At 40.1% G+C, this 10,053-nt stretch overlaps 1 protein-coding gene across 2 annotated transcripts in view; it reads left to right on the top strand.

Moving 5' to 3' along the window:
• Positions 1 to 4,638, top strand: part of LOC117386726 (leucine-rich repeat LGI family member 2) — a 12,805-nt gene extending 8,167 nt beyond the window's left edge. The window contains exons 1-7 of one of the 2 annotated variants that reach the window (XM_033984135.2): positions 964 to 1,067; positions 1,477 to 3,361; positions 3,442 to 3,608; positions 3,672 to 3,892; positions 3,952 to 4,081; positions 4,192 to 4,292; positions 4,365 to 4,638. In XM_033984135.2, the coding sequence (XP_033840026.1) occupies positions 1,495 to 3,361; positions 3,442 to 3,608; positions 3,672 to 3,892; positions 3,952 to 4,081; positions 4,192 to 4,292; positions 4,365 to 4,608 (2,730 nt within the window). In that variant the 5' untranslated portion in view covers positions 964 to 1,067; positions 1,477 to 1,494 and the 3' untranslated portion in view covers positions 4,609 to 4,638. Of the gene's footprint in view, positions 1,068 to 1,476; positions 3,362 to 3,441; positions 3,609 to 3,671; positions 3,893 to 3,951; positions 4,082 to 4,191; positions 4,293 to 4,364 lie in introns of those variants that run through there. The other variant, XM_033984138.2, reaches the window with a different exon arrangement.
• The last annotated feature ends 5,415 nt before the right edge of the window (positions 4,639 to 10,053 follow it).

The following is a 10,053-nucleotide window of genomic DNA, read 5'->3' as shown; positions in this document are numbered from 1 at the left end:
GGTATGAGATCCAGCTGGCCTACAGTGCCACCTACTGGATATGATATTGTAGACCTTTTAGCTTTATGCCATAAAATGAATGTCTTTGAAAGCACAAATCTTTAAACGTGAAAACAGTCGGTGTCATTTTAAACAGTGACAGTTAGAGATTTAGATAAAGTATAGGATAGTATAAAGATAAGACTCATCATCGTTTTACAGAGAAAACAGACACAGGAAAGTATGACTAAATACAAAAATACAGAATGTTAAAGGAACTGTATGTAACATTTTGATTTAAATGTCATAACCATCATCTGATCAGAAAACAAAATGAGCCTCACATGAGTCTCTCATTTGTTGTTACCAATTTCAATACTGAAATCCAGCTCCCCCAGGACCTGCAGCCAATCGTTAATCATTAATCTCCTGTTGCTGTATCTGTGTCCATATACTGACAATGAGGCACTGGAAAGGCTCAGATGAGTGTAGTTCCTCTTTCAAAACTGTAAGAGATACATACAGCTCCTTTAACTAAACAAAGCAAATTATATCTGACAATAAATTGTAAATAGAACTTTTCTAATATTATGTTTGTTGATATAGAAGAATGTAAAAATACCAGACCTGCATTTTACGATTTGCACTTGCAAAAGCATGATAGCTGAACTTTTGAACACATTTTATGGAAACTAAATCAAATGAGACTGGGTAGTAAAAAAAAACTCCAAAGGAAAAACACAGAATATGCAAGTTTGAAGTAAACATTTTTTAAAACATGTTTTGAGCATTTTGAATGTTAAGTACTGTACATTTGATGCGTTCAAAATAAACAGGTGGAATTATAGAGACTGGTCTTTTATGTGAGATCTTGATACTTTCAGGTATTAACTATAAATGCAGGAGATTTATCCCACAACATGTTACATTTAGTTCAATGCTATTTCCTGTTTTATGGATTTAGTGGGAGGAGCAGAAATGAAACTGACTTTTGGTCCAAATGATAAGATGGAAACAAATGTGCACAGAGATTAAGCTGAAGAACTTGAGCTACTTCAAATTCATCTTAACACATTCACCAAAACAAGGTAGGTTTAAACACATTTATAATTCACCTTTAAAACTGGAACAAAGTTTCGTCTTAGGCACAAAATGTGTTTCACTTTAAAGAAACTGGAAAACTCAGTAGAGATGAGTCATTATACCAGGTATGAAATGAGCCTGTAATAACTCACTCTGTTCCCAGTTTCATTGGCTTGGGTGGTTATAATCTATGTACATTTATGCAAATAAAGCTCCAAATAAATTGTAGAAAAAGAAGTTGAAAGTGAAACATGATTCAAAAATGTCTTTCAAAAACATCCAGTCACTATGCAGCACATTATGACCTGTCTGCATAACTCTTCTGTCACTTGTATGTACTGTCATGTGTTGCCTTGACCTTGTGTACAATGATTTTGGTTTGTGAAATACAATTTACTCATTTGTGTGTTACAGTTTTTGTGAAGTCACAAAATGAATGTTACATCCTTGAAAGTAGAACTGTCAGTGAATGAAACACATCCTTTAATAGAGTGCATTCAAAACAACAACCTAAAGAAGTTAAGGAAACTACTACTGTCCAATAACATCAATGGTCTTTACCCAGTCAAAGAACTGAATGATTTAATGACTCCACTAATGGCTGCTGTGGCCTGTCACAATGAAAATATTACAGTGTTTCTTTTGAATAAGGGAGCAAATCCAGACATACTGAGCCAAAATGTATTCGCTGCTTTGCATTATGTCTCATTATGCAACGCTCCACCTGTTTTTGTGAGACATCTACTTGAAGCAAACGCTCACCCAGATGTGACTACACCTCTACGTTTTACTGCTCTGCAAATTGCTGCCCTTCATAACAGGAAAGAGGTTGTAAAAATGCTTCTTTCAGCTGGTGCACTAATATCACCTGTACTAGCAGACCAACCTGAGTGCCACAACAATAAGAAATTCTCTGAGATGATTGGGATACTTGCATCAGAGGGGGATGAGCTGTGTTCTAAAGCCAGGTGCTTTATAGAGCTGGAAATTTTTGTCCGTGAGAAAACTCCTGAAGAAGTTTTTAAAATGTTTCACAGTGACATGCTGAATGAACATCCTCAGACCCATTTACTCATGATTGAAATTCTCCTGACACTGCAAAGACCATATCAAGAAAAATACAGTCCACTATGTATCAAATGGCTCAAAGAAACTGATAACTTGAATTCCTACATTGACAATCTTGTCGCTCGTATCCCAAATATGAATACATTTAATGTAGGTTTGGCTATTAATGGTTTACATGTCATTTCCAACACTATGGAGGAAATACCTCTTGAGCAGGCGGTGGCTATAATTCCACATTTACTCCTTCGGTTAAAAGAGAAGAGTCTAGTTCTTGCAGTGCTTCAAACCCTGTATGTGATAACACAGAAAACAATTAAGACCCAGCAGTGGAACACCACATTTCTGGAAACATTATGCAAAAGTATATCTCCTTTTGTAAAGGATCAGCACTCCTCTGACATTAGAGAGTTCACATACGGAGTCTTTGCAAACCTACTTCCATTAAAAAATGCTGCTGAAATGTTCACCTCAGCAGAGATCTGCACTGTGCCTGAAGATGTACTGACATCTGCTGACATGAAAATGAACGACAAGCTCAAAGAGGGGCTGAGGAGACTCAAAGGTCACTTTAACAGAACTAACTCTGAATGTGAGGACGTGTCAGAGGCTCCTGGGTCTGGGAAAAAGAAAAAGAAAAAGAAGAAGAAAAAGAAGGAAAAGTCAGAAACGGACAGTCAGAAAGATACAGTTCCTGTTGAGGAATCCACTTCTAATGTCCAGCCATTTTTATCCAACTCTGAATCTTTGCCAACACGTCAGTGGTTCTCGAGCAGCAAAAGGTGGAAGGAAAAGCTGGAGAAACTCCAGAGCTCTGAACAAGTCTCTCGAGTAGGAAGTATAGTGTATGTGAATGATGCAGAGTTCCTCATAGCTAAAGGCAGTGATGGGACTGAGGTCTTCCTGGGGCTGAGGGATGATGGCACTGAAGTGGCCATTAAGAGGATGACAAAGTCCAACTATCGAGTGTTGAAGAACGAGGAGGGGTTCCTCCGACTCCCAGAGCTGGACCACCCTTCTATAGTGCGATATATTGATAATGCAGAGGACCTGAACTTTGGGTATTTGGCTCTTCAGCTTTGTGAATACACTCTGGAAGAATATCTCAGAGACAATGACAATCCTTCACTGAAAAAGAGTCTTATACGACAGTTCCTTGACAGTTTGAAGGTTCTTCATAGTCAAAAACCTCCAATTCTTCACCGAGATTTAAAGCCACAAAATGTTTTAATTGGTAAGACATTTCTACTGTACAACAAATAATGTACATATTTGTATTATTTTCAAAAACAACACCTCCACCATTGTCTGTAGATGTAAAGGGAAGAGCCAGATTATCAGACTTTGGCATCAGTAGACGTCTGCTCACAGGACAGACCACTCTGAGAACAGCCAGTGCTGGGACAAAGTGTTGGATGGCCAAAGAGACTCTGACAGAGGAGGACAGTGGGACACCATACAAGTCAAACACTGACATACAGGTTTGTGGTTTCTCAAAGAAAATAATAAACATTATTTCAAATAAAACCTTGTGTTGTTTTCAGGTGGCTGGAATGCTGATTTATTACATCCTGTCTGGTGGCCATCATCCCTTTGGAAACAGGTTTCTCTGTGAAGCAAACATTTTATTTGGTAAATACAACCTGGAGCATGTAGACGACCAGGTGGCCAAAGACCTCATTGAGTGGATGATCAACGAAGAACCCAGGAACAGACCCAACGTGGAGGAGTGTCTCAGCCATCCCTTTTTCTGGAACAATCACAAGTAAGAAAGAAGCAGAGTTAATATCATTTGTTCATTGACACAAATTACATTCTTTTCAGGCGAGTTGAGTACTTGAAAAAAGTTGGGAACCGTGATGAAATTGCCAAGTGCTGGACTGCTAAAAATGAATTTATTTCTGCTGTAGAAGAATTTGTTGTTGAGGGATCCTTGAATGACTGGAAAACAAAAGTGAGAAATATATAGATCAAATTAAACAGATGTTTATAAGTAGCAACAACCAAAACTTTATATTTTGGTTAACTGATTGATCTGATTTTATCTGCTGTGTTTTTTTTAAGTTCTCTGAGGAGTTGGTCCAGAAAAAGGACAAAAGGGGCAAAGCTTACCCTGAAAATGCATTGGGACTATTGCGCTTCATAAGAAACCTTTATGAACATGAGTAAGTAGGCTTTTATAATTAGTTTTGTTTGCTTCGTAATCATAGCTCACACACCTCTGTTTTTCTTTTCAGTCCCAGGGATGCAGCCCAAGTTGATGTGTTGACGTTGTTTCCGGATCTTTTTGGTTCCATTTATAAATTTGCCAAAAAACAGGAATGGAATCTGGAGACACCCCTGAGAGAGATGTTTCAAAGTGAGGAGATGGCCACAGGCTGTGTCACATCCAGTCCTGAGGAGGAGGAACTCGCAGTCCCAGTCCAGGAGTCCCAAACCAATGACATAGGCCAAACTAAAGAAGGCACTGACATATTGTAGAATAACTTAAGTACAAGTAAGACCTACACCAAAGGCCATACACAGCTGTGTGATTAATTATGTTTGAATCAAGATAGAGATTCAGTCATGTTATTTTATGCTTGGATCTTTTTAATGGAGAGGATGACAGCCAGTCCTATGTCAGTATGCATGTGATTTGGAGAAGAGTTTGGAGGAAGAAATTTGACTAGTTTTCAGTGTAAATATCTGTATTTTTTAAAGAAAATAAATAGGTTATTTTGATACACTTTATTTAAAGTCTTTAGGTCTACTTCATACCAGTAGCCTAGGTTAACCAGAAGTCCCAGTTTTGAGCATAGACTGGTTTGGAGCCCTATGTCCCCTGTCCCAGCAGATTTGTCCAAAACCAGTCATTTGTCCCAGTTTTATACAAGAAACGTCCCGGGTGTCCCCATTTTTAACCAATCTGATATCTACCAACAGTAAAGAGGGGGATATATTGTCACTTTTTTAGTTAAAATGCAGAAAATCATGCTTGAAAATGAACATAAGGCAAAAGAGTCCACATATTTGCACCAAGATAAGTCCCTCTAATTAAATGGACAATGTTAAGTGCCCTTTTCACAGTTTTATTTATACCAACCATCCCAATCTGGGTGTGTTCCCATTTAGAAACTTGAAAATCTGGTCACTCTACACTAGTCTACTTTCATAGGTTTTATAAGAATGCAAATATGTCTTTTTTTTTTCCTGAAGATGTGAGACAGGCTTCTACTTTGACATTGATTAAATCCAGGCTCAGAAAGGTTCTGTTTAACTGTGCAAATGACTCAAAGGTTTTTATTCTGCACTCTTTTAACCCCTTGACATTTCGACGGCCCGCCTTTACGTTACAACTTTACAGCAATGTACATATTTCTGCATCACCCACACAAACAATCTACACATCAAATGAAGGCTACAGCTCTCATTTTTCTGAATGTGTAAACCATTTACACCTCTAATCACCACAGTGCTGACAGGAAAGCCGTTTTTGCAAAGAAGTCAGAAATGTGGATTTGGACATCACTTACCATTGAGGCTCTGGTTCTGTCAAAAATCAACATATTCACACAAAGTTGGTCTCATTCGTTCCGTAAAGGTCCAGAGAATATAATCCAGTGAAGAAAATATGTCCACAAAGGACGTTGGAGCCTCCATGTCCAATCTGCTGCAGGAAAGTGAAATCTGCTCTGTCACTTATCATAATAAACTTCTGACAGCACCAACTTTGTTCCTCAGTGCAAAACAAACATGTTAGCTTGTGTGTTAGCTTGGCCAATAAAATGGGGGTTGTGGGTTACTGGAGTCGCGGACAGTGAATGAGTGATACAGATGACTGAAAGAGTGCGCAACCCACTCTCCCCCTTGAATGAAGGGGAATGAAGCTGTTACATTACACACGTTTAGTGACGTTTTCCCCTTAAAACCAATGAGCAACGGAACACAACATGCAGTGGTTTCCCGTAAACAGATGGCGTTTGCAGTGCGCGTAAAGGATGCAAAGATCCGTGCGTAAAATTAAGTGTGCGTAATTCCGCAATTTTACGTACTGTTTTGCAGCAGTTTTGCGTTTTAATCATGATGAAACGGACAAAACAAAGGAAGTACGCGACCGAGGACACTGTGGATGTTTGTACAAGTTAAACTAGAGGCATCTCGGACCTGGAGCGGTTCGTGGAACCGAGTGAAGATCTCATGATGAGATTCAGGAGTAGAGGACCTTATGATTTGATGGACTGGATGGTGTTCCTGATCGGTAAGCGTGGTTTATTCTGCTATTGAGTTAATTGTGGGTCATGTGTAATCATTAGCATTAGCTAATGCCAATCTGCGCCCCCCGACCACCACCAATCATTAACTCACACACCACTTTGGTGAAGTGTCTTGCCTAAGGACACAATGATAGAACTAAGGACACAATTGCAGAAGTTGGTCCGAGCGGGATTCGACCAAAGCTCTAGCCACTGATGTACAGTAATGGAGCAGCTGGGTGTGCAGACACAGATTCCTCTCAGTGTGAGTTTTCAGTAGAGCCTCACTGATGTCTGTGGGTTGAAACATTAAAAAGTTGTTGCAGTTTTTCCAAACGTTCTCCAAATGTCTCCATTTGGATAGGTTTGGAGAGGCTTGGACTTACTGATGATAAAATGAGTGTGAAACTCTCATTTTACCTGCGTGGTACCGGTGCCCAAGACGCCACAGGCCAAGGAGCTCAGCAGCTTCAGGCCGGTGGCTCTAACATCTCACCTGATGAAGACACTGGAGAGACTGGTCCTTGGCCACCTCCGCTCCACCATGAGCTCAGCGATGGACCCGCTGCAGTTTGCGTACCGGCCTGGCATCGGAGTGGAGGACGCCGTCATCTACCTGCTGCACCACTCACTGTCTCACCTGGAGAACCCCGGCAGCACTGTGAGGATTCTCTTCTTTGACTTCTCCACTTTCAACACCATCCAGCCACTGCTCCTGAGGGACAAGCTGGAGACCGCCAGGGTGGACTGTGACCTGGCAGACTGGATCCTGGACTATCTTACAAACCGGCCCCAGTTTGTGAGAGCCAAGAACTGCATGTCTGATCTCATGACCTGTAGTGTGGGGGCACCCCAGGGCACTGTCCTCGTGCCCTTTCTTTTCACCCTTTACACTGCAGACTTCAGACACAACACAGACAGCTGCATCCTGCAGAAGTTCTCTGATGACTCTGCCATCATTGGCCTCATCAAGGATGACGACGATGTGGAGTACAGAGGACTAACACAGGACTTTGTGGACTGGTGTCAGTCCACTCCTGAAGACCTTCTATGACTCTGTGGTGGCATCAGCCATCCTGTACGGTGTGGTCTGCTGGAGCAGCAGCATCACAGAGAGGGAGAGGAAGAAGCTGGACAAGGTCATCAAAAAGTCCAGCTCTGTCCTGGGCTGTCCTCTGGACTCAGTGCAGGAGGTGGGGGACAGGAGGGTCCTGGCTAAGGTATTTTCTATGCTGGGCCATGAGTCTCACCCCCTGCAGGACGCTCTGTCTGCCCTGGAGAGCAGCTTCAGTGACTGATTCACCCTCGCTGTGTCAAGGAGGTTTCAGGTCTTTCCTTCCTGCTGCTGTCAGACTGTACAATGAACACTGTTAACACTGAACATGTGTCATTCATCCACACCTGTGTGCAATACTCAAGTCACTTTACGAAGATGTTATATTAGAGTCTATTTTTAGTTTATTTTTTAAGTCTATTTTTTAAATTATTTAAAGCTGTTTATCTATTATCTTGTTTTATTGCATGTACCATTTTCCTTCTGTTCTTTAACTGTGCGGTGCAATTCTGGAATTTCCCCACTGTGGGACTAATAAAGGCAGATCTTATCTTATTTTTTATAGGTATTGACCCCAAATTTGAAATGTGAGTGGTCATCAAGATTTTCATTTGAGATATAGTGTATTTTCGTCCCCAGCTACCTACTGCAGCTTTCTACACCTTCATTTTAACAAAAAAATTTAGGCGAGAATGAGAAAATTTATTTTTTATGTGTGTTCCAAAGTGTATAAATGCTGAGCAGACAAACTTACAGTGATTCTGGTGCCTGTGGGTAAAACTATAGGGTGTTACCTTTACAAAGACCCCAAACTTGTGCATTTAGTACTGAGGGTTCAATAATGGTGATTATTTTAATCTGGAGAGGTCAAAACAAAGGCAATTTCACCAAAATGACCCGGAATGCTAAGGGGTTTTAAAATTCATTTTTTGATGATTATTTATGATTATTTATGTTTTGATTTGTTGCATTGTGATTTTAATGTCTTTCTTATTCTGTAAAGCACTTTGAATGATTTTGTGTATGAATTGTGCTATACAAATTAACTTGCCTTGACTTTAAATAACTGAAATTATTTTCGTTAAATTTATCCTCCTAGGATCCGAGCTCTTGCAGGGCATGCTTTATTAATTTCTCTTCTGTCTTTTATGATGATTAATAATAATAATAATAATAATAATAATAATAATAATAATAATAATAATAATAATAATAATAATAATAATACATTTTATTTATATAGCGCTTTTCAAGGCACTCAAAGTCGCTTCACAATACATACAAGAATAAAATATCACAAAATTTACAAACATTAAAAGCAATTTTGAACAGGTGAGTTTTGAGTTCTTTTTTGAAGGTGGGGAGGTCAGAGCAGTCACGGAGGGGTTTGGGTAGTGACTTCCAGAGGGTGGGGGCAGCGATGGAGAAGGCTCTGTCCCCCCAAGTTCGGAGCTTGGTCCTACAGGGCAGGGACAGGAGGTTGGAGCTGGAGGAGCGGAGGAGGCGAGATGGAGTGTGGAGGTGGAGCAGGTCTGTGAGGTGAGGAGGGGCCAGGTTGTGGAGAGCTTTGAATGTGATGAGAAGGATTTTGAAGTGGATGCGCTGAGGGACGGGGAGCCAGTGGAGCTTGTGGAGGACAGGAGTGATATGTTCACGTGAGCGGGTGTGGGTGAGGAGCCGGGCAGCGGAGTTCTGAATGTACTGTAGTCTGTTGAGGGTTTTGGATGGTGTACCATAGAGGATGCTATTGCAGTAGTCGATTCTGGATGTGATGAATGCGTGGATGAGAGTTTCAGCGGCAGAGAAGGTGAGTGATGGGCGGAGACGGGCTATGTTTTTGAGGTGAAAGAATGCAGTCCAGGTTATGTGCTTGACGTGGGGTTCAAATGATTGGGACCTGATGAGTGTAAAAACATATACATATAAAATTATCTTTTTACATTAAGTAGTTTCCGAGAAAAGTGTATATTTTAATCATTGTGATAAAACATTTGAATAATGATTTGCAAAAACTATTAAGTACCTGAACACAGCAACACTGGTCCTGAGTAAAAACAAAATGAGAAACTCTTGTGCCTCTTGGAACAATGTGGCTCATTTGAAGTGCTGCTAACAGGAAGTAAGACAATGTGTCTTTAACAAAACAAAAAAAAAAAAAAAAAAAATCTGAATATTCTAAACTCTTAAAAAAAAAAGTGAAATTTTTTTATGGACAAATTCCCAGTCTTTGATGCGTCCTGGTCCACAGGAAACACTGTTAAAAGACTTGAGACACCTTCTGCTGGATGTCCTCTCTTCTGTTGGAGTTGTATTCTTTGAAATGGCCACTGTGAAAGATAGTCAAGTTTAATTAAGAGAAAATGAATTAATCTTAAGGGAAAACATACAGCAGAATAGATTTTTCTAGGTCTTAGTTTTATTTTAACAAAAATTACTGACTAATTAATTCTCTTTCCTTTTGGGAAATATCTCTGGTCTTTTGGTGATGAACAGCAGGTTGCCTTATCTTCAGGGGGTTATGAGATCCAGCTGGCCTACAGTGCCACCTACTGGATATGATATTGTAGACCTTTTAGCTTTATGCCATAAAATGAATGTCTTTGAAAGCACAAATCTTTAAACGTGAAAACAGTCGGT

This window comes from Periophthalmus magnuspinnatus, chromosome 18, assembly GCF_009829125.3.
Source record: "Periophthalmus magnuspinnatus isolate fPerMag1 chromosome 18, fPerMag1.2.pri, whole genome shotgun sequence".
NCBI lineage: Eukaryota > Metazoa > Chordata > Actinopteri > Gobiiformes > Gobiidae > Periophthalmus > Periophthalmus magnuspinnatus.
The sequence above is the reverse complement of the archived record's forward strand: the minus strand, read 5'-3'. Positions and strand labels throughout refer to the sequence as shown.